Source organism: Pleuronectes platessa, chromosome 16 (genome assembly GCF_947347685.1).
Source record: "Pleuronectes platessa chromosome 16, fPlePla1.1, whole genome shotgun sequence".
In the NCBI taxonomy this organism is placed as follows: Eukaryota; Metazoa; Chordata; class Actinopteri; order Pleuronectiformes; family Pleuronectidae; genus Pleuronectes; species Pleuronectes platessa.
Window position 1 is genome coordinate 9783698 of NC_070641.1, and position 27520 is coordinate 9811217.

At 43.4% G+C, this 27520-nt stretch overlaps 2 protein-coding genes across 3 annotated transcripts; one reads left to right on the forward strand and one right to left on the reverse strand.

Moving 5' to 3' along the window:
* Window positions 1-7298, forward strand: tmem98 (transmembrane protein 98). Of its 2 annotated transcripts, none has more exons than XM_053444162.1 (7): window positions 1-135; window positions 1940-2176; window positions 3143-3316; window positions 3450-3483; window positions 4179-4294; window positions 4522-4581; window positions 4891-7298. In XM_053444162.1, the coding sequence occupies exons 2-7, from the start codon at window positions 2046-2048 to the stop codon at window positions 5090-5092; spliced, it is 717 nt and encodes a 238-aa protein (XP_053300137.1). In that variant the 5' UTR covers window positions 1-135; window positions 1940-2045; the 3' UTR covers window positions 5093-7298. The 2 variants fall into 2 exon arrangements, with proteins under 2 accessions (XP_053300137.1, XP_053300138.1); XM_053444163.1 differs by having other exon boundaries at window positions 3185-3316.
* Window positions 7064-25560, reverse strand: svilc (supervillin c). The gene is made up of 34 exons (XM_053443236.1): window positions 25292-25560; window positions 24077-24232; window positions 23757-23936; window positions 23241-23269; window positions 21965-22026; window positions 20496-20641; window positions 19440-19668; window positions 18713-19281; window positions 18359-18455; window positions 17039-17086; window positions 16846-16908; window positions 16135-16209; window positions 15940-16048; window positions 15758-15823; window positions 15638-15670; window positions 15359-15548; window positions 15084-15250; window positions 14961-15000; window positions 14718-14797; window positions 14500-14636; window positions 13749-13896; window positions 13440-13585; window positions 13173-13348; window positions 11630-11768; window positions 10963-11281; window positions 10663-10814; window positions 10417-10519; window positions 10123-10327; window positions 9864-9997; window positions 9621-9776; window positions 8894-9037; window positions 8691-8803; window positions 7712-7867; window positions 7064-7514 (listed from the first exon to the last, which is right to left on the reverse strand). Exons 1-34 carry the CDS (start codon window positions 25555-25557, stop codon window positions 7425-7427), a joined length of 4923 nt encoding a protein of 1640 aa, XP_053299211.1. The 5' UTR covers window positions 25558-25560; the 3' UTR covers window positions 7064-7424.
* Between the last annotated feature and the right edge of the window lie 1960 nt (window positions 25561-27520).

A 27520-nucleotide genomic window follows, 5' to 3' on the forward strand; every position in this document is an offset into this window, starting at 1 on the left:
TGCCTCTGTGCGCGTTCGCGACGCTTCAGGGTTTTGGAGATTTCGGTGCCGTCTCCGCGTTCCCGATGGCAGAGAGGAGAGTTTAGGATTGTGTGCGTCCCGACAGGAAACCGACGAAAAGCACAAAATGTTGAGGTGAGTCGCTGCAAAACAGGTTTAGAGTTTTTCTACCTTTCATAAACAACTTTTTAAAGTGTTACTGAAGTGTAACTATAATTACAATTTTCTGTATAAAGTTGTTTAAATAGACTAAAAGAGTGTATCCTTTATTGAAAAAGTATTATTGTTATCCGTGAAGAATGGTCTTTGATCCTTAATCTTAGGAAAAATATAGTGAAGAGAACACATTTGGTTTTAACTTTTTTTATCGGCACAGGAACAGAACCCAGACCTTTTGTATAATGGGCTCTGTTGTCCATCTTCTCGACATATTGATAATAGTTTGTAATGTTTTTGTGCTCCTATATGTTCTTCCACAGCCTCATGATGTTGTTAATCCTTTATTCTATGTTTAAATACAGAGGTGGAATGATAAATGTTTCTGTTTAGCTGGTTGGGGGGCACTTTTTACAGGAAAGTTGCTCTTACAGGGACAAATAAAGTTAAGCAGGGGGATGATGTATAGTGTCACTTGGATTATTTTATATTGTTGTGGTCTATCTGTAGAATACTATCTGCAGTATTTGTTATTTGCAGTAGTTATTATAAATAGTCCCATGAAATCAAAGTAAGTCATAGTTAGGGTTTGGTCAAAAAAGTTAGTTCTCCTTACACAACACCTAATGTTATGTGGACAAAAAAAGCTCTCCTGTTGCCACTGATGGCTTTTAACAGACTGAAGGATATTTAGAGTGATGACAAGTGAGCGGCCCTCTGGAGTTTGTCTTCCCCCTGAAGCACTTTTAAAAGTCACACAGTTTACTTTAACATGTTTCGTTTACAAGGTTGGGGTTTTCAGGCTTAAGGAAAGCAGCAGCCCGTGAAAAGAAAAGGAGCCAGAAAAAAGCTCCTAGGCATGAGAGAGAGACGGGAGAAAGCCCTGCACGATACGGCGAGTGTAACACAAATTAATCTGATTAAAGAATTACAGCATTCCACGGCTGAATCGCACATAATGATCTGGGGCTAAAACTAAATGCAGGTTTACAATGTCGTAATGTTGAAAGTGCAGCTCTCCTGTGGTCATTTGTGCACAGGAAGCAGCGCCCCTGCTTTGAAAAAGCCACAGCCTAATAACAAATCAATTACTCTCTGCACCGAGCTGTCTTAGTGTCCAATGACAGCTTCCCTCTGGAGAATTCACTCACCGGCGAACAGGCGGGGCAGGGCGAGTTAATGAGTGACCAGACCATAGAGCAGGTTTACTTCACAGTTTTGCGAGAGACGCTCAGTGTGGGAGCATGTCAGAGAAATCAACCTGCAGATAATCCCCAAATAGTTCAGCCTGCACTGAAATCATCAGAGGGTAAGAGGTCAAAGATCACGTGGGGTTTTATTCTCCTAGTTTCCTTCTTTGTAGAGGTTAAGACTTGAGGGTTGAGATGCAGTTTTTCAAGCTGTTGGCTTTGAGGCTGCTTGTTATAGTTGAATAGAATTGATGCGATGTACAATGTCGTCTGTGGCTGCAGAATGTAGGAAAAACGTCTCTGAATCCGTTCTCAATACAGAGTGCAAACAAAGGCCAAGTGCAGTTCAGTGTTTCATGTTCCCAGATAAAGATCATCTGTATGTGTGCAGTGTAGGTGTGCCATATTTAGAAACAGACTGCTGATAGGATTTTTCTCCTCAAGGGCCTGGAGGTGGTTCATGTCTCGACCAAATGGAAATCAGGGAAATTTCTCGGTGTTATATCCTTAAGTGCGTCGATATGTGTCGCTCTCTTACGGGTTTGATGTCAAACCAATCAGACTGAAACCAAGCATTTCCCTCCACTTGACAGATGAGCAGCCGCCCGTGATCGAGCTCGGACAATCATCCAGCCCTGATTGGACCTTTTCTCTTCTTTTCCTCTTGACGAGTTGCCGGCGGTGGGAGCCGGAGTCGCCATGGAGACGGTGGTGATCGTAGCCATTGGGGTGTTGACCACCATTTTCCTGGCCTCCTTCATTGCCCTGGTGGTGGTGTGCAGACACCGCTACTGCCACCCTCACGACCTGCTGCACCACTTCGACTCCAAGTCAGTTAACAACTTCTGTAGAGTTTAGTGTTTGTATTTAGCTGTCAACTCTGAATCCTGCTTTCTCTGTGCTGTATGACACTGTATGAACAGGCTCAGTAGAATGACCATTTTTGTGTTTATGCTGTGTTTCTGCCTTCAAATACTGCTTGATTGATTAATCTATGCATCATAAAGAATAAAGCAAATAAGTGCAGTAAACAAAAACAATCACTAAAGTTGATGAGAATACACTCTTCTTTATTGATTGTCTTCCTTTCTTTATTCAAGAGCCTTATTGAGAGCAGGACTTACTGAATTGCCGTTCAGATTTTGTTATGCTTGAATCGAATCCCAGTGCTTGCAATCAGGTGCTTGTGCTCAGATTTGCATACAGATATTTTGTTGCTTGAAAACTTTTTGCACAATAAAGAAGGCAAAATCCAAGAGAGGAGGAGAAATCGAAGAGCTTGAGCATGAGGAAAAGAGGTGAAGCTTGAGCGCAGGAGATCTGTCCAAGCAACAAAATGAGCAAAGCACAGCGTGTGGAGGTGCTATCTGAGAATAATGCAATGGATTTATAATGGATTCTTATGTTTATTAAGACCTGAAAATGTATGGAAAGAGTTCAACTAACCCTCCGCTCACACTCAAATAGCCCTCACTTGTGCTAAGATCCCCATACATCTTTAGATACATTTGCAAGCCTCATTAAATAAAACAATCTACTATAATTCAATTATCCAAAACATTTTTGAATTCTCATACAAATCTTAAGAAATATCAACAAAATGAGATTAAAGGGGGAAATTATTTGCACTCGGTTGCTTCTTTGTACAGCACAATAATTCAGCACTATATATTCATAGATATTAGTTTTGGAGAAATGTGAAATTGTTTGCAACTTTGACTCAAGGAAGGAGGAAAAATGTCCAATCATCTTACAAACAGATTATTTCCATTTATGTTTTTCTCCACCAACTGAAGACAGCAAGGCTTCACTCGCTTCTGCTTCAACCTGTTTCTCAGACCGACGGTTGATCTGATCGGAGCCATGGAGACTCAGAGCGAACTGTCGGAGCTGGAGCTGGACGACGTGGTCATCACCAACCCTCACATCGAGGCCATCCTGGACAACGAGGACTGGATCGAAGACGCCTCGTATGTCTGAACAGCAGCATCGTGACATGGCTTTAGAGTTTTAGAAGTTAAAGTTACCTCCATCAGTGTCACTGTTGTTTTCCAGTCAGCGCTGTGAATCCTAATCCTAATTCTATGACATTTTCTCCAACAGTGGTCTGGTCTCTCACTGCATCTCCATCCTGAAGGTAATGGAAGTAATTTCTCTCTAGTTTTTTCATTAATTTGACAGTATTTGACTACAGGGGTGTAGGAGATAGATTTTGGTGTTGTTTCATTCAGTTGCTCAAATAGTTTGGTCTACAAAACATAAGAAAACATAGGAAAAATGCAACTAATAACAAATATCCTGTTTTGTTCAGATCTTAAAGTGTCCTCTGATTATTTAACAATCTGAATAGGAAATCTACAAATGTCTGGTTTTGTCCAACCAACAGTTCAAAGCCACAAAATATTTCATTTACTGTGATATGTGACAAAGAAAGCATGAATTATTTTCTTTAGAGAAGCTGGAATCAGGAATTATTTGGCAATTGTGCATGAAAAATGACTAATTGATTTTCAAATTAGTTCCACATTAGATTACTGAGGTGTCACAAGACCTTAAATTTATGATCACAATACTTAAGGCTGAAGTGATACCACAAACTTCATTTTAACTTAATTTGATTTATATTGAATTAAAATATTTTTATTTACAACTAATATCCACAATAGAAATGAACATTAGTTGTATAAGGGGGGGAAGCTCAGTGTCTGGTGTCGATACAGGTGGCAGGAAATGATTTAGAATTAACACAGTGGCTTATGAGGTATTTCATTTTTATATAAGCGTTTGTAATTTCCTAGTTTCATTAATGTTACGCTGTTTGTCCTCAAACAGATCTGCCACACCTTGACTGAGAAGCTGGTTGCCATGACAATGGGCTCAGGGGCAAAGGTCAAAGCGCCAGCGAGTCTGAGTGACATCATCACTGTGGCAAAACGCATCAGCCCGAGGTAACGCACCCACCTAGCCACAACTTTCTGTCGCCCACAGTACTGCCTGGAGCTAACCTGCCTCCTCTTCCTCCTCATCTGCTTTCCTTTCCTTCTCCTCACTTTCCTCCTCACCTTCCTCTTTCAAATCTGCCTCCTCCTTCTCCTCCTCCTACACATCTGCTTCCTCCTCCTCGCCTGCTTCCTATTCTGCCTCCTCTTCCTCCTCCCTACCTGCCTGCTCACAGGGTGGACGACGTTGTCCGATCCATGTACCCTCCTTTGGATCCAATTCTCCTGGACGCCAGGTAATCACATCTATTTTTCATCCATTTTAAGAGAGAGACAGCAAAGAACATTGAGCTTAAATTGATTCATCAATAATGTAATTATCTTTGAGATAAACAAGGATATGTTTAGAGACTGCAGGAAACAAGAAAATAATGTCATTCAAAAGTGGGTGCTTTTCATCATTCACTCAAAAATTGTATGCAGCCTTGTGTGTACAGAACCCTTCTAGTCCTGTAAATAAATGCTTTTAATCCAGCAGCAGCCAAATGAAAAAGGGAGTGAAGACAGTTTAATCAAACGTCTTTTTTCCAACTCGTCCTCCTCAGGGCCACCGCTCTGCTCCTCTCAGTCAGCCACCTGGTGCTGGTCACCCGCAACGCCTGTCACATGTCTGGCAGTATGGACTGGATCGACCAGTCGCTCCACGCCGCAGAAGATCACATGGTGGTTTTGCGCGAGGCGGCGCTGGCCTCTGAACCGGATCGGGGCATGCTCGGAGCTGACGCACACAGAGAGCAGGCCATTTAGAGCGAACACAGACACTGACAGTAGTAGACCAGCACTAGACCGTCACGAACACGGCTCCGTTTTGTATCCATGAGCTCAGTTGATACTTCACAGTCACATAGACGGTGTTGAAAAGGCACATTACCCAAAGTTAATAAGGACTTCTGACTTCAGACCCGCCCGTGGACCCAACAATTGTATTTTTTCTGCGAGGCGTGCTGGAGATCACTTGCACCACAGCTACATAGGGATGTCTGGAAAGTAACCGTCACATACAGGCTTTTTTTGTGTGAGTAACCCTACAGCAGAGGTTTTTCAGAGTTGCTCTGTTAAAGATGTAAGCTGCCTGCAAGTGAAAGGCCTTTGGAAATTTCTTCTTGAGTGCGCCATCACCCAGCAGTGGACCTAAATCCAATCTCTGCGGCACTGCACAGTCACATGGAGGCTTAGTCAGCTAATCCATTCTGTGGAAAAATAACACCCTGTTAGCTTGTGAGCTCCAACCCAGTGGACCAACGGAACACTAACCTGACTTATGTTGAATCTGAGGGGTCAGCGTGACTTGGGGACGCTCTAAAATGTCCCTGATACACTCAAATCACCCATCTGTGATTTATTCAGCTGCAGAGACCAATATCTGTAGTTTAAGAATCAGTAAAAGTTTGTTCTTGTTGATTAATTTGGATGGTTTTAGGATTCATTGGCATCTCTTCCACTTGAAAGTCATCAGCCATAGCAGCACTTTAATCTAGAATAGAATATCTCAACTTGTACTGGACGGATTGGCACAAAATACTGGGCAGATGTTCATAGTTCCAGGAAGATGAAGCCTTATGAGTTTGCTGACCCCCTGACTTTTCCTCTAGCAACTTGTTCTGCAATGGTTAAAGACTGACTGGCACAAAAATCTGGACAAATGTTCTAGTTCCCCTGAAGATAATATAACTTATTGTTCAATCAACCTTTCCTCTAGCAGCAACATTGGGCCAAAACCGTGATTTGTTCCATACTTTTGTTACATTTGACTGTAGCATACACTGTAAAGATGGATGGCGCTTCCTCTCAATATTTAGAAATGAAGCTAAGAAATCCTCGATACGAATGCTGCTATCTTGTGCCAATGACGCCAACTGCACGATAGCGGTCAGGGAAAGGAGCCACAGTGTCCAGAGTCCCGCCCCGACCAATCAAATCATGACGTTTCACCGCATTTTTACTGCATCAAATAACTAATTAAAACCAAACAAACTAAAAGAATGAACCCTTGAACAAACATTAGTGTGATAAGAACGACCTCAAATGACGTGCCATGTGACTTTTTTGTTCGGTCCATGTCCCATCCACTAACATGGAGGAGGCATACAGAAAACAAAGCAGACCCAGAGATGTTAGGGAAAACAACCGTGCTAGAGTTAAATCCCCCCCCCCCTCCCCCCCTGAAAATGTTGCGTTTGACTTCGTACAGTACGTCTTTGTGCTTCGTCACGATTGAACAGCGTGTTGATCCCGGTGAGGCAGAATTAGCATGTTGTTTTGGGCCAGGGTGATGTTATTGGAGCATGTCTACCTGTTCCCTCATGCATTACTAATAGCCAATCCCCAAGGAGCCCTAATAAGGCTTTAGCCACCGCCACTGGGAACACATGGGCTCAGGGCTGCGACACACATAGCACAAACCTTTTTAACACAAACGTCTGGCAGACAAGTGAACACACATCAGCATGTCATATGGCACAACCGTTAAATACACTTCATCTATTTGGGTGGGGGGGGGCGTTGGGGGGGGTCAAACACGTTGCGTAAGGATTGTGGTGACAATCGTTAAGTGGGGAAGAAAAGCCAAGTCTGTTAATCAAAATCGAACTGAACCTTCAGAGATGTTTCGATTGAAAGATATCGATCATGGAGGAAACATTTAGAAAGTGGTGAAACCTTTTATTTTTTCTCCTTGTTTACATTGTGTATTAGCACTGACATTTTTTGTAAGCACTCCTTTATTTTCTCAGCCTTATTTCCACAGTTTGTTACTGATGCTCACGCAGCCTTTTTCTTTTTATCTTTCATTGATTTGTACAGATAGAATGAAGTTTCATAGGAGATTTTGTTTTGTTTGTGTTGTTTTTTTGCTCTGGACAAAAGCTACAGAGAAATCCATGTCCGATAAAAAGTCCACACACACCATACTAATTTTTGACATAAATAAAGGTGAATTTTTTTCTTCTTTTTATTACGTTGTGAGAAGTCCTTTGTGCAACAACACGGTGGCAATATCCTCCTGCTTTCCTCCCTTCTCAGTGGAGGAGGAAGTCCGTGCTGCAGGAGCGTCAGTCAGCCTCCACATGTGCACACTGTTCTAGCATAGAAGCCCTTTGCTTTTCTTCAAATCTATTTGCTGCCAGCTCGGGAGGGAGGCATATTCATCTCTCTTCATTTCCAAAATAGTCTGAAACACAATTGTGGTGATTAAGTGACAAAATGTATTAAATAGATATAAAACACATGTTTGGTTAAGCTAAACTTTCCCTCAGGATTTATCCTCCGAAAGCGCATGCATGTCTTTTCATATGCAAAACCTGGTGAATACTGCAGCCTGCTGGTTGACAGACATCCCTGCACAGTGCTGCTCCTCCATCAGTTTACCTGGAAGTCCTGGTCGGACAGGTAGACCTCCAGCTGCTGGGCGTCCACTCCTTCAGGTAAGGGGCTCCGCAGCAGCTCCTCCAGAGGGTACTGGGTCTTCATGAGCTGGGCCAGGGCGTCCTGCACCACGGTCAGCTTTACCCTCCCTGAGTCGCCCTGACACACCCAAACAAACATCAGACGCACCCCAGGAAAAGACAGCACTAATAATTACTACAAAATGACTACAAAATAAAAAAAACAAGATAAACAGGGATATGTGATACAAAATGTAAAAGAAAGAAATTAGACAGAGCCCAGTCATAGTTAAAATGGTTCATTACTTTCTAATTGTTTCCACAGTTTTTGGCTCCATTAACTTAATATACCTCTGAATATACTAATTCCCATTCAACCCATATGTCTTTTAAAGCAAAATTACGAGAACATATTCGGCTTTTTGTTGATCTTCCATAACTTAAAAATTGGCCTTTAAAGCCAAACAACTTAACATTGATAAATCACTACAAGAATTTGCACGTTAAATAGAAAAGACTTAGATCCCAAACTGCTTCAACTCAAGCTTCAAATTTGATTCCAAAGGTAGATCAATGCAGTGGTAACACATGACTGCAGTGGTGGAGGAAATACAATAAATAGATTAAAATAAGTATTCAAGTAAAAGAGTCTAATGTCACCTGCACGGTCGGACTGGATCAGTGGATCAATTCCCATCTTAAGTATTAATTATTTTCAAAAATATAACAAACAATTTGAACATGTACCACAAAATATTTACTGATTCATGTAGTAGAATAAAAGTGAAAAGTACCCAAAATAAATCTAAAGTTAAGATACAATAATAAAGTAAATATACTTTAAAAAAGTATTATTATTAACCAGAAAAAAAGTGCAAAAACAACCCAATACGTAGATATACCAGAGAAATACACCTCATCTCTAATGATAAACTTCTTATATAACTGCATGGTGCTGGTACCTGTGTGGAGGGTCCCAGGCTCCTCCCCCAGTGGGGGAAGACATTAGTGAAGGTGAGAGGTTCCGACCCCTCGAGGATGAGGTAAGCCTGAGGTGGGCGTCTCGGGTTCAACTCTGGGATGCAGAACAAAACAGCACATGTGTTAACTCATCAAGTACCAACAATACTTCCACCCCCCCCCCCCCCCCCCCATCCCTCATTACCTTTGCAGTACTGCAGCGCCGTCTGCATGGCACACTTCCTCTCATCTTGCCAGCGGCTCCAGGCCGAGACTGAGCTCTCCGTCTGCTCCGGCTGACCCCTCTGCCAGAGGTACACCTCCAGACGATTGTCGAGCAAGAACAAGGCTGGAGGAGAAGCAAGACGAAAAAGTCGGAGGAAGCATTAGACAGCAAGGGGAATTAAATCAGTCATAAAGTTGGTGTCTGAGGTTCACGCAGGATGCTTGGGTTTTGTCAACAAGAAAAAAGGACACAAAAATAAAAAAAGACAGTGAGTAAATGTGTAGTCAAGTTAAATATTTTAATCATTATACACCTCTTGTAATATCACCAGTTCTTAAAAGTACAACTTATAACTTCAATCTTGATGTATATGCTAATCTAATTTATAGCACACAAAAACAAATATATGCATATATATTTTTCATACATGACTTCTGATAAGTTACATATGACTTTTGCATTACTTAAAAAAATCTGAACCCTTTAAATGTGCTTTTTAAAAAACCTCAAATTGCTAGTGTGATTAATGCTGTGCATTTTAAATCTCTATTTGCCTTCTCTGGTTTGAACCTATATAAAGTGTGTTTGAGCGTTGTTAAAAGCACTTATATACATCTTCTGTCTCCAGGTTTTTTTATTCAGGATTATCTAGCTTAAAACCATACCTGAGGATTTGAACCAATTAAGTGTCATGTCTTGCTCTCACCTGGCTGTGGAGCAGAGTACAGACTCTCCTGGACAAAGGGCATCGCCATCAGCAGCCCCGGCAGCCGGCTTGGACTCTGCAGCTCTTCACCCCGAAAGCTCCCGGAGGAGGTGCTCAGAGTGAAAAGACGAGGTGTGAAGTTATACTTTCCTGGATCTGGCAGGAGACAGAATACTTTTTGTTGCACTGAATGCTGATAATAATGTTCTGTGGGAAGAAAACCAAACAAATAGTTTTTTTTACCTTGCAGCATGCAGTCATACGCCTTCCTGTCCATCTGTCCCAGTGCTGTCCAGAAATCTGCAGGCTCCGAACCCTCCTCTATTACCTGCACCTTCACAGGGCAGCTTTTGTTGAGACCCAGCTCTGGTGGGCACCTGATACACACACACACACACACACACACACACACACACACACACACACACAAACACGTAGCAAACATTAGAATCATAACTCAAGTCTATAATCCTTCAAAACTCCATCCAGCATACTGACTTACATTTGAGTGAGACTCTCCACTGCCCTCTTGCTGACCTCCCTGGTGCTGGCCTGCGCTTTACAACCAGTCCAGAGGTACAGCACCCCCTGCTGGCTGTTCAGCAGGACAACAGATCCCCTTGAGCGCAGACCTGCACAGCAGCAGTCCACCTCGAGCAGAGATCCCTCCTCCGGGAGCTCCCCTCGCACGCAGAACAGACGGCACTCTGCGACGAGAAAAATTATTAAATCACATTTAAATGTAAAGCAAAACTAGAAGATGAAAACTTTCCCTAGAGATGTGAATTTACCCTACCTGCCTCAGTGGAGGCCTCCTCTCGTTTGCCCTTGTGAATGACCAGGCCTCCCTGGAAAAGCTGCAGGAAGCAGGGAGGTTCCTCTCCCTGAGGTACAAGCACCTTGAGGAACAAAGCAAAGGAGGCAATGGAGGCAAATTGAAAATGTATATTATACCATATAACTTTTATTCCTCAACACTGGAAAAAGCACACAAATTTATAAAATTTATTTTTTGCTGACTGATTAAAAGCCCTGCGTTTACCTGCGATTCTTCCAGGTTGTTCGTCCCAATTGAAAGGAAAGCAGCAGTGTCACGTCCGCTGACGCTGGAGTGACGACCCCGCCACAGGAAGAAGGCTGTGTTGTCTTTGTGTCCAGAGGCTCTGCTGCATTCATCCAAACTGTTCGTCTTATCTACAGTAAAGAAAGAAGACCTTCTGTTGTTTATTTTTGAGTAAAACTGTGAAGTCATCTGCATTTCCTCGTGCATATCATAATAAAATTCAAGAAATCAGAAGTGAGGAATGTGGTGGTGGCGTCTCTTTCTCTGAATCTCACGCACCAGCAGCACTGATGCTGTACGTCCAGCGGATGACGTAGGAGTCTCCCTGGTGAAGCTGCCCCGTGCTCTCCACTGGAACCTCACTGTCATCGAACTCCTGCACGTGCCAGGTGTCAACTGCCACCGTCCTCAGCTCCATCTCACGTCCTTCCTCCAGTGTGATGACGCCGTAACCTCTCTGGACATCGACCCCACCCAGGACGTTATGGACCAAACTGTCTCCGTCCAACGTTTGGCCCGACACGAGAGCCTTAGCATCGCAGGGGCTCAGGAGGTTTGAGGGCTGGGAGACGGACTGGGGCGCTTGAACTGGGATGGACTGTGGGTAGGGGGAGAGAAAAGAGTTTGGGTCAGGGTTATTCTATTCTATTCCAATCTTTGATCTATCTGTGTTATCAACTACTATTCAATGGATTTCCTACACGTCTCAGAATTTGTTATCGCTCATACAATGCAGCACTGGCAGGTGGAACATTTTGTGATTTCGTATTTTTTATCACTGTTTAATAAAAGAAGTAATTGCTTCAAAACAGATTAAGATCGGTGAGTGAAACCTTGACGTGAAACCTTGAATAATCCACACATTGTTTTCATTAACAAACTGATCACTTTATCTACACGTCTGACCTTAAATCATAACTTTGAACCATTAAACCATGAGACGAACCTGTGTCTCCAGGTTCACTGAGGCTGGTTCCACCTTGTCTCCGCCCGTCCAGTCCTTAAACTTCTCTCTGAACAGAACCGTCTCGTTGTTCTCTGAGAGGACACCGAACAGCGCCCAGCCGGGACGACCCTCTCCCCTCCTGAGGACAGATGGAAAAGGGGAGTGAAAAATTGTGCTGAGATTGAACATCGTTTCTAGAACATACTTGTGAGTTATTTACTCCAAAAGAAAATACTAGTTTGCTAACTATACCATCATATCATGTTTATAAGCACATTTGTCTATAATCTCTCTACTAAATAATTCAGGTAAATTCTGGGTTTTGGAATATGAGCCTCAAGCAGTTTACACGTTATAGCCAAAAGTATGTGGACATGAAAGAAATGATATTGCAATTGGAAGTCTTCTGATTTCAACCCTGTCCAACAACTTTCCAATGAACTGAAACACCGATCTCTTTCTTCTCTTTTACCCATTCCTCTCTTTCTCTAGACAAGGAGGACTCACGTCTCCGTCTGAGGTTTCTTCCTATTCTTGGGTTTTTTTGGCTCCACCTTCATCAAGGGCCTGCTCATATTAAGATTTCTCTCTTCAATATTGCACAGGTGACCTCATGATATGAATGCTTGAGATCATTTATGTTTTGTTGTATTGAATTAATATCAGCTCTTTGTAACTGAATCTCTGGTCTCACTGAAAGCCTTTCTGGAAGAGTGGAGGTTTGTAAAGCAGCATCATGGTTGTGAAATAATATGTTTAACTATCACATATGATGGGTATAATGTTCGAGTTTGCATATTGTCTTTACGTCCATGTGAAATATTGTCTCTCAGTGTGCATGTATGACTACAGGGGGCAGAGTTTATCTTGCTTTCATGTCCACATGTTTGAATTTCTGAACAACCGTGATTTATTGTGTGGAAAGGTGTTACAGCAGCCTGCTAGGATTTTTTACAGCATGTCAGGTGTGCTGGGCTTTCTCCATGTGCAGTGTGGAGTTACAGGTCATCTATTTTGGTTTTACAATGTGCACTACAGACCAACAGCAGATTTATGGGGTTTGGCTGCATGTAAGGTGCTTTCAGACATACACTGATGTTCAGACATTTCCCTGAAGTGATCCATATGTGAGAAGGCAGATGTCTGAGTAAGTGGCTCTGGACATTTTCTGTAACTTTTCCTGCCAGGCCCCAGGTAGAATGTCCAGAAAATGTCTGAGTGAGCCCATGTGAGAATACAGAAGGAGGTTAGTGGGTGTTGATGAGATTTCTAACATTTGGAAATTGGAAGAATCAAAATATCTGTATGAAAAAAAACGAGGCATACAGTTAGAAGACGGAGAGAAATTCCGTTGGCACATTAACGGAATTTGTCTGAAACAGCTTTAATGTTGGCTCCATCACTTTGGTGTCACTGTCTGCACAGCAATTCTCCAATACATGCGGTGAGTACTTTCTCAGTCTCTGGTATTACTTGGTTATTTTCCATAGCAAAGTACAGACTAAAAGCTTTTCTTGCTTCATCGCCTGCAGTGTGAACTTACAGCTCTATGGTGGGGTTACTCTGCGTGGGATCCAGTGGGTTGATTCGACAGTTGCTGTAGTCATAAGGTCCGACCCACACCTGCTGAGCCAGCTGGAGAGCAACGTTTCTCCAGCTCGGGGAAACATCGCGTCCGTGCCACAGGTACACCTCGCTGCCGAAATCAAACACCAGGGCCTGGACACACACGCAGGGGCGCAGTTTATGAGTTCAACAGTACCTTTGAGAAACAGCAATAATCAGGCAAAAGCAGAAGAGAAACTCAGACCTCGGTGGAGCCCAGCAGGGAGATGGTGGGGATGGAGGCCCAGGCTTGTTCATGAGGCACCAGTCGGTTCTCCACGAGCCTGTACACACAGTTCGATTCCACCACGCCACACTCATAGAGCTCGTCCTTCTCTGGTTCTCCAGCTCCTGGAGAGAGAAGCATTTGCTAAATGTTTCAAGCATGAACAAAATCTTAAATGTAAAAATGTGCCTTTGTTCTGATTTCCATTTTCTTCTCTTTTGTGTGTTTAACAAACTGATAAAAAAGATAATCAAACAATCTATTTTCTGGGTGATTATAATTTTTAACCTTTGTATTGCGTCCTTCCTCCGAGCAGGTCCCAGAAGTGTGACGCCTCGCTGCTGTCAGAGTTCAGCCCCTCCTCCAGGTGGACGACCTGAGAGGCCTCACAGCCGAGGTCTCTCTGGCTCTGGATGGATGACGCTAGCTCCGTGGCCTGAAAAACAATATAAACTTCTACTACTACTGCAAACCTGCAACCAGTGAGGGACTGGATAGTAACAGAATAGCTAAAAATTAAGATTCCTAACACCTGAAGTAAAAAAATTTTTTACAATCTATACAACAGCCAAAGGTGAATTTATAAATCCTAGGATGCAATTTCCCTTGTCTCGGGTGTCCTACATCTTTATCTACATCTATATTCACCCAGTCTTGTCAGTAAGAACATAATTGTATGTTGTCCCCCACCCAAAAAATATATAAATAATAAAATTGTCTATTGTTTTTTTTATAGCTAAAAGCAATTTTCCTCCAGAAACATGTTTTATGAATTTTACTGCACATGCCGCTCAAAATGTAAATTAAAAGAAAATGCACTTTGTGGCTTAAAGAGTCGTGATTTTATTCATTATGTGGTTTGAATTGTAAAATAGTAGTATTCTTCAGAATTTGTGGGAAATGTGTGGGAAATATGGGATGAGAATATTTTAGTACACCTTTATACATTTTCACTAAATGTAAAACATTTTTACCTATTAAACTGTATAAAAAAGTTATTTGATCCAAATACCATGTATAAATATGTATTGATAAGTACCTTGGCTTTCTCCTGCTCATTGGCAAACTCTCCAGTCCACAGAACACAGCTCTCCGGCGTGACCAGCAGGAAGCAGTCTCCACTGTTCAGCGACCGTGCCGAGGGCTCCACCAGGCGCACCTGGACACGCCACCTACCTGTCACCACAGGCAGCAGTTAATATAAGCCCCTGAACAGGGGGAGATCATCACACAGAACCAGACACCTTATTTTCTGACCTTTAATGTGAATGAGCATCAGGCCGCTGGAGGGGGGACAAGACTTGGCAGCATCTGAGGAAACGATGAAGTCCTCTGATCTCAGAATCAGAATCAGAATCAGAATCAGAATTCTTTTTATTGCCTTGTATATTTTCACATACAGGAAATTGCCTTGGTGTGGTTGGTGCACTTTACAAACAACAATATAAAAACAACAATATAGAGCAATATAAACATCAATATAAAAAACAACAATATCGAAAAAAGAAGAAGGATCTGGGCACAGAGGAGTTCTTAGACTCTGTAGAGAGGAACAGGCACAAGGTGAGAGACCTGAGAGGAAGAAGAGGAAAAATAAAGAAACAGAATGAAATGTAATCTCACTCTTCTCTGCTTGGATCCTTTCCTCAGCAGCTGCGTTAACTCTCTCTCCCATGTAGTCCTGGCTGACGTCCTCTCTGGCAGCGAGGGCCCTCAGAGGGTTTCTGGAGCCCTGAGTCCGACGGGATGGACGCACCGACCGCCTGTGCTCTGCTACTGCTGAGGTCAGTCTGTACAAACACACACACACACAAATAAAGTTTCAGATCGACAGTATCTTTGCCAGTTCCTAACTTCCACGTGGATGTACATGGTTAATATGATAAAACCAGGCTCACATGTGAGTGTTGGTCTGGCAGAGGACATCCAGGTCCTGCTCACTCTCTGTGGCAGCGACGTCTCCACGGGGTGGGGGGGCGCATGCAGAGGTAGGCGGCAGGTTGCCTCCATTAAATGCACCGGATTCATCCACAGGCGTCTCCTCATTCTGTTCCTGCGGAGAGGCTGAGGGTGGGGAGCTCTGCAGAGCTGGAAGTGGACAGATGTGGAAACTTGAGAAGACTTTAACTATATCAATAGAGCTTTATATGATGGAGGTCAGGCTGTTTATCTCTTACCTTCAGGCTCCATCACAGGCAGCTTTGAGATCTCTGTTAAATCAACACACACACACACAAAAGATTTAGAGAGAAACATACAGGAAATAAGAATCAGTGTTGTTGAAATATGGTTCTAACCTTCCTCAGTTGAGTGTCTCTTGATGTGACAGTTCTCGTTTGAGTCGGATTCTGGAGATCTGAGGCCTAACAGGTGTTGAAACACAAAAAGGGGCTGAAGTGAGAAACTGAGGGATGAATTTGAAAATGCCTCGATTATGAGAGTAAAATAAAAGAGAGTAAATTTAGAGGGATATCCTCACCTCTCTTGACCATGTGTCCAGTATCCTGCTCCTCTTTAGTGTCCTGCTGTGCGTTCGCATCCTCTGTTTTGTCTGTCTGAAGCGGTTCATCCTCCACCTCATCCTTCCCCTTAACAGCCACAGACACACATCGGTTGTCATACAGGTGAGCTCTAATGTACACTAAAACATTACACATACCAAAGATGTTCTAACCTTCTGTCTCCACTGAGGCTGAATTGGGTTCTTGGTGGGAGAGGAGACTTCTTGGGCCTCGAAGGATTGATTTGTCTGAGGATGAAGAGAAAAAACGAGACAGGTAATGATCAAAACAACAAACTCGTTTTAGTGCTCAGAGTAAATCCCAGCTAGTCCATCAAAGGGCCAACATACAGAGGCATTCAACGTGTCTTTGGACAGAGGAGAACATGCAAACTTCTCACTGTAAGACCCAGACAAAACCGGTATTGAACTAAGAACCTTCCGGCCCATAAAGCAGTAGAGACTTATTGTTCCTCAAGTTTAACCTGCATTTGTCATTTAAGACACAAAATCCAATAAAAAACATGCATATCCTTTTCTTGATAATCGTAACCGATTCTTCAGTTGTTTCAGATATTTAAGAAATGAATTAATTTGGAAGGTGTGGTGTATTATCTGGTTTCCCCCAAAAATTGGGACGTGATAAAATAGGTTTGTTACTGTCTAGTGAAGGAGAACAAAGACCACAGTATGAACATAACCAATATGTCAGCTCAGGTTAGAAACAAAGCACCAGACTTGACTCCTTAGTGTCAGTGAAATGTACAAAGATCCAATCCACCTGAATCTGTGCGGTGACAAAAAACAACAAATCTTCACTGCATCCAAAACACTGCAAACCAAGAAGCAGCCATTAATCAGCCAAGCAGCGGCTCACACAGTTACCTGATTGAAACACATGATATATTGGGGCGTAGAGCTAGAATAGACAGAGGCGAACACAGGTTCCTGGGAGAGAGGAGGAATTAGGAGAGAGAGGGGCTAATGCTTTTTTTTAAAGCTAGACTGAAAATCAATGTTGTCATGATGGAGATTTAGTCAGATGAAATGCAATTTAAAGGATTATTGAAAGACTTACCCAGATCTGAGGGGTGACACTTTCACAAGGGAGGTTTTCTATTTCCTCCTACAGAGGGCGATATGAGGGAAAACAGGGGGATATGAAATAAAAAACAATATGAAAACAAGTTAAATTGTATAAATCGAAATCGAAATCAATAAAATATGTAATTTAATACATTTAATAACTTAATACACACATAAACATACTTTCGCATTTTGTCACGGGGGGGTGACAAGGTCATCAAGAGGGTCAACATTTAACCACTAATTTAATCTGTAGTCTGTTTACATTCCACTTCAAGCTGTGAGACAGTCGAACCATCTCAGTACATAAACACTAACCAGCCTGGATGTATTCCTCCAGTAACTTAAGTCCGATCTCAAGACATTTACCACATGAACCAGAGTGCTGTTGCTAAGAGATTCTATATCTGGTTACAACGGCATCACAAATACCTAAATCTGACCACAGGCCTTTTCCTCTCTCTAGGCTCAAGGACGGGAGCGAACCCGATCACCTCAAACTGCAACACTGACTTTTATATGTGACATTTATGTACCGACTTCAACTTGATTTAAACGATAATAAAGCATCCAACAGTTACTGTTCTTCAACCCTTTTCATTATAGCTGTAGCCCTGATCTGTAAAAGGTAACTTTTTTAATTTTACAACCAGCATCATCATAAAAATCACAGAACCAAAGTTACAGGTTGCATTGCTTCGGCTATGTCTTTTGGTGTAAAAAGAGTCTGTAAGTAAACATTCAGTGTTCCCTTGAGGAAATAAATAAAGTCTCTCATAATGTATCATGTCAATCTGTCATGTGGGGATCCTACAATGCTTTGCACAGATAGAATCAAGGGACTTAGAGCTTTCAGACATTGTATAATTTATCTTAAGGCTACAGCCTCCCACAGACAGGGGCGTTGCAGCAGGGAAGGCCAAACAGGCGATTGCCTGGAGCGTCGAGCTGACAGGAGGCCCCCAAGAACTGCTGATTACATTATTCCAGAGCATGACATGTTTGTGTTAACCCCCTCAAATTTTATGATTGGAGCTTTGGATGGAAACCATATCTGTTTGCTGTATAAAGTCCCTTGAAACAGCCTTCACCACTGGTGAGACAGTGTATTTCAAAAGGTAGATTTGCTGACCCATAAACTTTATCCCTTACTGCTGACAGTCTGAAACTCCACATCGGAGAGGATTAGGGCTTACAGAAAATGGTGGCCATTACAAAGTGTCTGCACAGGTTGTTATTTTGCAGCTGAGATGTTGTCCGCTGGGATTCCCACTGTGACCAGTGAAGACATCACAGAAACAACATATCTCACCTCACTCCTGCTGGTTTTGGTCCTTTCCTGCATTGTCGAGGCTCCATCCACCAGCGTAACCTGGACGTGTCCCGCCACTGGGGATCCTTCATTGATTCTTGATGAAGATGAAACATAAACCATAAAAAACTGCCCTACGTTTCCGTTTCCATTCTGAAACCACTGATAATGTTTTTATTTATACGGATCCGGTCATTTTTATAGCCAATTTTCACTTTTTTCCTCATATTATCATCATCAGAGACCTTAAATGCACACTTTAATAGGTTTTTGGATCAAAGCAAGGATGTCCCACATTCCAAGTCTGCCACCAACTACCCGGTATCAACTGTTCGCCTTATATCCATCACTTACAGGACTTTCTTGGTGGTGTCTGAGCTGCATTTTACAGAGGACACTGACTGCTCCTGCAGCCTGGTCTGACAGGGCTTCTCCTCCCGAGGAGCTTCCTGCTCTGATGAGACTCTTATTGGTGTGCAGGCAATGGTTTCCCTCCTGTTCCGAGCCCTCTGCCTCCAGGGAGTAGCAGCGAGCGAGCCTCCATCCACACCTGAAGCCTCACGTCTCACTCTTCGTGGTGGTGCAACAGGTTCTTGCCTCTCTGCACCCTCAACCCTCCCCTGTATCACTGCTTCTCCACAGCCTCCTCCGTTCTGTTCGTGGCTGTAGGGCGCATCCGTCAGAGCATCCTCCATCCCGCTCCACTCAGAGCCTGCGGAGCGGCTCTTCTTCAGGATTCCTCTCAAGCCGGGCTCAGAGTCGGAACGCTGCAGGCCCTGCTGGCCTGGACTGGGCTCGGCGTCCAGTCTTGGCTGGGAGAGACAAACCTCGCTGGGCTTTAGGTTGACAGACGAGGCCTGCTGTCTGTCGGACAGATGAGGGGACAAACAGAAGGCAGGGAGCTGTACGGGGCCTTTCTGGAGCTGGAGAGAGATGGAGAGGATTATTTAGAATTTACTTTTGGAGCATTCAACCAGAATAGAGATGTTTAGATTGAACAGATTATTGTCAGAGTTAAACTTGAAAAAAGTTCTATGTTTATTTCTTTCAGAGTATGTGTTGACTTGGTTCTTCTTCTTACCAGGCTCACCTCCTCCACGGTGATGGGCTGAGTTCGGTACCGAGCTCCCTTCTGCCTTCTCCTCTCCGGGGGCCCGTCAGGTGGACTGGACCCCTTCCTCTCCGGCAGAGACAGTTTGGTGAAGAGCGCCAGCTTCTCGCTCACACTCAGCCTGCAGCTCTCGTCGACGTCTTCCACTGGCTCGGCCTGAACAGACTGGGACTCCACTGGAGGAGCTGGTTTTGGGGCGCTGAAGAAAGAAAAATCAAATGATATTAAACTGGCTTGTGTGGGGAATGATTCTTTATTTTACTCCGACTGTTCAGACCACAGCTAAGGTATTAATGACTTGTGTTTGGGTCTATTTATTGAAATCACTTCGTCTTTATGTTAACCTTTATATTTGTGCCATGCTTTTCAAAGTGTCTTCAGTAGTAACGAATGAGGTGCAAAATGAACTTATGTCTTTTTTTCTTATCGTAACTTATGACCCATGAGCCATTAACTATGAGATGTTAAAAAATACTCAAAAGCTGCTGCTGTATGAAATCCTGATGACTGGCCCCTTGGAGGCACCCTGACCATCCTGAGTGGAGAGGAAGAAACAGCACTGTGTGCAGACCAAATTGGTATCTATCTGCAAATTAAAAAAGTAAGAAACATTTGCTCCACTCACTCTAGTTTTGGAGGCGTTTGCTAAAAACTACATTACTCAGATTATATTGAATTTGACTTTTTTTCTTATTTTTAATTTTTACATTGACATTGTACAATCAAGAGTTATTGGGCCAAAGTTAGGTAGCAGCTAATTTGCATCTGTCGTGTTTATTGTGGATTGTCATTAAAGATTTTAATGGGAAGAAAAATGTAGAATAAAGCCAAGCTTAGCTTTTCAACACATAAGGGTCATCTATAAATCGATAATCTAAAAGCATTATCTAAAGTAATGATGTGCAAATATGATATAATATGCCTTTATATGGATGTGTGTTTCTACCAATGATGGTAATATCCGACCAGTGGGATTAAACTCTTCATCTCAATTACATCTGACCACCACACTTCCAAACCGCCCACCTGATAGCCACCATCTCCTCGCAGGTGATTGGCTGAGTGAGGAAGCGATGGTCGTTACCACGCCGCACCCTGCGTTCGTGGCAGACGCTGCCCGATCGAGGCTTCAGGAGGGCCGGGGCCTCGGGGGCTGCAGACTTCTCCAGCTCCTACACAGCAGTAAGAGAGGACGCTAAAATCAACAGGACATCGGCGCAGGTACACCCCAGGGCATCGGGTCATAGGGCAGCCTTGTTTGTCTCACTCCACCTGCTAAATGAATAAAAAGAGAGACCACAAAAAGGGGCAGGCAAAACTCCCTCTCCTGATGTCTCCTGTTCTATTTGGATGGACAGCGGGAGGGGGTGGGGGGCTGGGGGTTTGGATGGCTGGTGAATAAAGCGGCGAGCTGTAAGGTGGAGTGTCTCTGTGCACATGGATTGAATGCCGGCCCAACAGGTCACGGTGTAACCAGAGCTGCGGCGGCTTCTGTTACCTCCCCGCCTGCCTGCAGGGAGCAGCAGGCTAATTATAACACAGCCCCTGTGGTTGTTTCTAGCAAAACAGTGTGCGGCACATTTTTACCTGATGCTTCAAGACTAAAACTGTGCACGAGGTGAAATGTAGGAAGGAGGACTGTAATCGTGAGAGGGAAAAGAATGCACAGTGTGTTTAATCTTCTGTTCTGACTCAACAAACAGAACATTTAGTTCCTCTTTGAATAAGTGCAGACAAAGAGCACCAAACCAAACTGTGCACCCGGCTACAGCACCATGTTTAAACCAATCACGTTCCCTCTCCATGATCAGGTTGTGATCTGTCCCGCTGTGTGTTTCAGACAGTAGGGTGAGCAGCTGAGACGATTGGCGATGATGGATGAAGCTTTCTCTTGACCAGTTTAATATATTTCCCAACTGGGATGTCACTCAGTTGAGCACAAATCTCCGTCAAAGTCCAGGAGTCCCCTCTGAATTAATCAGCACCAAATTCAAAAATATGAGTTCCCTAAATGTGCTTGATGTTTCTTTAATCAAGATCCATGTATTGTTCTCTGTGAAAATGCCAGACAAAAACACTCTCTCTCACAATGTTAAAGATATTGATAAAACAATGTTGTTTTGTGGAAATCCTTTAAGTAGTTTTTGTGTAATGCTGCTGACAAAGAAATCTACCTGAATTCAATAGACAGGGGCGACAACATAACTGAAAGTCAGAATAGAATCCAGTGTGACCCACCACATGATTACTCTTTATCAGTGGACATATTTGAGTCTGATGCAACATATTAACAGGAATATCTGGTTTGGCGAGTTCACTTCGGATACAACACCCTGATCACAGCTTCATTGACATGAGTTAACTTTCAGAACGCCTTCAATTGCTCTGCTGTGAGTGTAAACAACGGCGTAGCTTGAGATGAGTCATTTTCAGCAGCAGGTGTTTGGACAGGTCAGCAGCAGCAACACAGATCCTGTTTCAGCGCAGAGACTCACTTTAAACAAAGACATCTTGGCGGCCACACTCATTTTGGCTCTGTCGTCCGTCTTCACATCAGCTAGGAGAGAAAAAAACATAAATAATCAAGATTCAATTAAATGAACGGGTTATGGAAATATGTAACTTGGAGATAAACACTGACTTCCTGGGAAAACTGGCAAAGGACCAACAGTTTCTGACACACATAAAAACAATCTATATATTTACGTAGCATTTTAATTTTCATATCATATTGTCTATTATCGTGAATTTGTGTATTTAAATATATACCCGTTCTGCAAATTAACTTCTGCGATAAGTTTATTTAAAATTCATTCAAAATCAAAATCAAATCAAACTACATTTCGCCCTTAATTAACAAAACATTAAAACTAAAGCGTCCCACTTTTATACTGGATAAAAACAGTATCGTTCACTGCTCTTTTATCCTCAACCCTGACATACTGTATGAAACTAATACTACTACTAGATCACCAGACTATTGTTGCGCTTCATAATGGATCCCTTCATCTCACATCTGGGATCAAAAACGAGTATCTCTGACCTGCAGGAGATCAACTACCAGGTAAGTAGAAAACATAACTAACTTTTAACAGTCTTTTTAAAAAGAGGTTAAGTTTTATAAGAAATTCAAATCAAAGTACCACATTTAGAATGATCCATACTTTTGGAAGTTTGAGCTTAAGTGAATCCTTAATTAATGTTATCTCACTCAAATTAATAGTTCCTATAGCAATAAAATCTTGATTTACATGAACAAAGTGTCTGTACGTAGCTGTCGGGTCAATTCTCTTTAGTCGATCTTTGAAATTCTGTCTTGCAACCTTTTTACGGCGGGGTTAAGACTCAACCGTGGTGTCGTGGAGTCGTAAATCTGTCATCACTGAGGAGATTAAACATTGTGAACCTAAAAGTACGATCTGATTTATTTCACGAGCTGTTACACACGTTTATAGAGGCAACTGTGCAAGTCAGATTGCACGCTCCAAATATTCTTTATCTTCGCACAACATGTGGTGAGATTATTCAATGTCTTTCTGAAGCCACTTTCCTCACTGTTGGACTCAAATACGACATGAGATGTATGGTTTTTCCTCCTGCAGTCATTCTCATTGTGTTCACACTGTCAGAGGTGACATTAACTGTGACCTTGTTCCTCTCTGTGTCACAGGTCACTCGGCCAATGCCCCAGCGAAGCAGAGGCAAGTCTAAAAAAACTGCTTGTTCTCAAACACAATAACAATCTTTATTAGAAGAGTTATTTACCTTTACAGGGCTCCTCTTCCTCTGCATCCACCAGCCTAGAAGAGTAAAAAAAAAGAAGGGAAAAGAAGAGGTCACCGGGTGAAATATGAAGAGGAAAGTGATGACATTAATCTTCAGCTCCAGTGCGTTCCCTCCCACAATGCACCTCAGCATGCAGCTCCACCAATCAAGACGCTGTGTCATATTTGCATTCTAGGTAAAACAACACTGTGGATGTCATGAAGGAGGAAAAACACATGCAAACCGCACTACCTTTGGGACTTTATGTAAAGGTGATGCACAAACGAATAGACAGAAAACAAAACCTGTGTTTCCAGTAAAGTAAAAGACTGGAAACTATCATGTTATAAGGTGTGAGGATGTGTCAATAACTGGTAAGTCTGTTAATGTGTACACATTAAAATCGTTGGTTTTCCTGAAGATACGCTTCACTGCAAACAGGTCACTGCAAACAGCATCTTTTTTTGGGGGGAAGCAACCAACCAGGTGCCTCATCTGCAGCCCACAGCAAACAGCCCCTACCCGCTGCTCTCCTCCATCTCATTGGCTGTGATTGGCTGTGTCCTGAAGCGCTCGCTGGTCTTGCGACCACCACCAGGCCCGCCACCAGGGAGGTAGCGGCGGGTGCGTCGACGGCCTCCCTCAGAGCCCGGGTTCACAGCCAGGTCCAGGGAGGTCGTGGCTCGCCCGGCATCAGGGCAGCTGGCGTCCACACACAAAGAACAGGAAAGAGGAGGAGGAGGAGGAAAGCGAAGAAGATGTTGAGATGAAACCGAGTGTTGTCACAGAGGTACAAGGTCTGATAGTGACAGTCTGGATCACACACATGCAGGTGACCCTACACTTTCTCGGGCTGCGCTCCGCTCCCCGTCTGCTGCAGGAGGGCACTTCTCAACTGGCCTACCGACACCCGAGTGTGGAGCTGCGGGACATCCGGCCCATCAGGACAGTGGTCCCCCTCCCCACTCAGCATGCTGGCAGAGTCGTGGAAACCCTGCCTGGAGGGGGCGGGAGTGAGGGGAAGGAGGTGAGGATGCAGGAGTGGGGACCGTGGGTGCACAAAGACTCTCAGAAAAAAAAAAGAAGAAAAACTGAACCTTTCCATCAAATGTTGCCAAATGTTTCAAGAGAGAAAGGTGATGAGTTTGTGTCTTTTTTTTCTGAGAGTGAAGAGGTGACCAGTCAACGCCCACTCTGAGAAAATATACCCGCACCACATGTCATGATGGCAGAAGTGATGAGCTGGGACAGGATCAGCTCTCACATGTACATGCAAGAGGAGAATCCGAGGGGCTCTACAGCTCCCTGCTGGGACTCACTGATTTAGACCTCTAAGTTTTAATTAGCAACAAAGGCTGCAGAGCAACTGGTGAAGTCAAGGATCTGTGCTGCTGCTGAAAGGAACCGATCAAGTTCAAACTTCTTTAATATCGCTAAGGGCACACATAATAAGGATTAACTTTGAAAGCTTCATGTTTCTGCTTTAAACGAAAAAATTATACCTTGGAATGTTTAGTAAATGCTTTTATATGGATAGACTATTGCCTTTTTATATTTGTTGTACATGAATCTAGAATTAAGACCTGATTTAAATCCAGTTTGACTCAGATCTAAATAAAAACAATGGACACTCAATAAGGATTAGAGACTACAACCTCAGCTAATATAATATGATCACACTACGAAGTCACTACATTCACCATGGGTTAAAGGAGATAATGTTTTATTACATATTCTATTTTAAAATGGAAATAAAAATGAGCCCTAGAGTAAATGATTCTTGCATTATTCCACTGGTTCCTTTACCAAGGTGGTTGAGATGTCTCACACAAGTGCATCAGTGAAAAACATGACTTCAAAAGCCACAACACAAATGGAAAAAACACACAACTGAAGCAAAACCCCCAATGGAAGTGAGATACAATAGACTCACCTGCAGAGAGTAATGTTGTAGTTTTTGTATTCAGGTTTTCTGTTATGCGCTTGTGTGAGACATGTCGGCCACTGTACTTTTCACCCAATCAGTGAAGTCAACATTCACTCCAGACACGACTCACCTTCCCAGGTAGCTGGACTCTGTAGGCGTCTCTGCCTTTAATCCATTTGTGACCCCTCGCGTCCTGCCATTGGCTCTCGGGCCATCTGAGTTCGACATTTCCCTACGGGCCTGGGATGCCGGGTCATGCACCTCCTTCCCATCCCTCCTCACCCACTTTGAAGGCAGTTCCTCCACGTTACCATAACGCTCAGCCAGCTCTCGCCTCCTCTCAGCCTTATAGCGAGCGATCCGCTCCGATCTGGGTTCCAGGACTGGGTTCTCCATTGCGTTGATGTCCCTCAGACAGATTCAGGGATGGAAAGCGGGTGGTTTCTTCTTTCTTTTCTAGAAAAATCCAGATTCCATCAGCTCTAAAGACTCGTGGAGTCCACCAATCAGAGGCTGCACACCAGTCTGCACATCAGTTAGTAAGACGTTTCTCCTTAAAAATGAGAAACCAAACATAAAGGTAAGTAACAGATGTCCACTTGTCCCCATCGCAGCACATGCACATCGGCTATACGCCTTCAGGGGTTTGCATGTCTTCCTAGAAAGACCCATGACATCACAGATGAGCAGATGCCTTCATTATATATTAAACAAATGTTCTCCTTCATTCACGTCCCTCTCTTCAGTCTTGCTTGAGTCCATGTAAGATGACCTGTGCCAGGCTGCGGTGCCATGCAGGAATCTCCCCTTGCACTGAAACACAACACCGCAGCGCCTAAGCTCCACTCTGGATCCAGTCCTTAAATGCACTGAGTCTGCAGGTTCACTGGACTTTTCCACAACGCAGCAGGTAATTTAAGCTGAACAAGTCACTGTTCTCCTGATCAAATGTTATCTAATGAGCAACATAGCCACTTTGACTGCTGCTAGCCAAGATAGAGATATGTGAGGCCAAAGGACACAGCTATGGTTTATAATTTGTTTAGATACACAAATAATGAGTATCTGAATGATGACACGCTCACAAGGATGAGTCAGTAAAAAGTCCATGGCTACATGTTTCCCTGGTGGTGAATAAACAACATTAACAAAGCCTGAGGCTGTGACCCAGATATAAATAGTACTGATATGGCACAATTTGCACGTAAAGACAGTCGCCAAACCATAAGCTCGGTCGGCAAAGGCTTGAGAGCGTATGTGTGCTCCTGAATGTGTATAAACATAGATGTGTGTTTGCACATGTATCTGTGCACTTTCCAAAAAGTGTGGATGTCAGCATTCCTGATGCAGGAATCACAATGGAGCCTGAACAAAGAGACATGAGCCGTGGACTTAGTGCCCCACAGAGATCTGCTGCAGGCCTGAATGGTTCTGGTGGAGGCAGCGATCACGGAGTAAAAGTCACAACTTATGATTTTATTTTATCGCTTGAAAAGTGAGCGGCCAGAACATATGTCATTAAAACTAATTATGTGGCATTCGTGTGAAACTCCTCTACGACATGTGGTTGGACTGAAGACCACATTTGCAGACGTCGTCAGCAGGACAGTAAAAATCCTCAATATCCCTGGCACAGTGAACTTTCATGAGCTGAAGAGTATGATGCAATGATCCCTACGAGACACCAGGCTCAGAGCTGTGCTCTGTATATCTGTCGCCACTTCCTGTACCTGGGCTTCAAACAAAAACCATCAGGACTCATCACCCCTCAGGCCCAGGCCCACAGAGAGGGCCTTGCTCAGGCATCCCCCAGTCTCACTGACGCCTCACTCCTTGATGCCTCTGCTGAACAGAACATCAGTAAAAGTTAACAGTGGCCACACTTGTGTTAAGAGCAGAAGTCATGTGACCGGCTGGAGGATTTTCGATCGGAGGGGAGTATGCCATCCAGGCTCAACAAGGATCATGGGCTTCTAATCCAGAGACACTAGTTGACACTGGCTCGGAAATAAAGCCTGTGAATGAGCACACATGGTCAACGCTTGACCTCCTGTCAGAGATCTAATCTCAAACCTCAACAATGCTCTAATACTCAAAGATGAATGTGAATATATTAACTATGAATAGCTCACCGGAGGAAGTAAATTAACTAAGTGCAGCACTTTCATGGCACAATTTCAAGCCTGTATTGGGAATTATTATTACAGGCTTGATAGTTTGCCTTCACTCAAAGAGCCAACATATTAGAAGTTACACAACAGTAGGACCTCATTGTCCAGTGGCATTGAAGTAAACCAGATTAAAATGTTGGCCTAGAGTAAGCCTCTGTCCAATTACACCTGTCCTGACAGACTGAAAC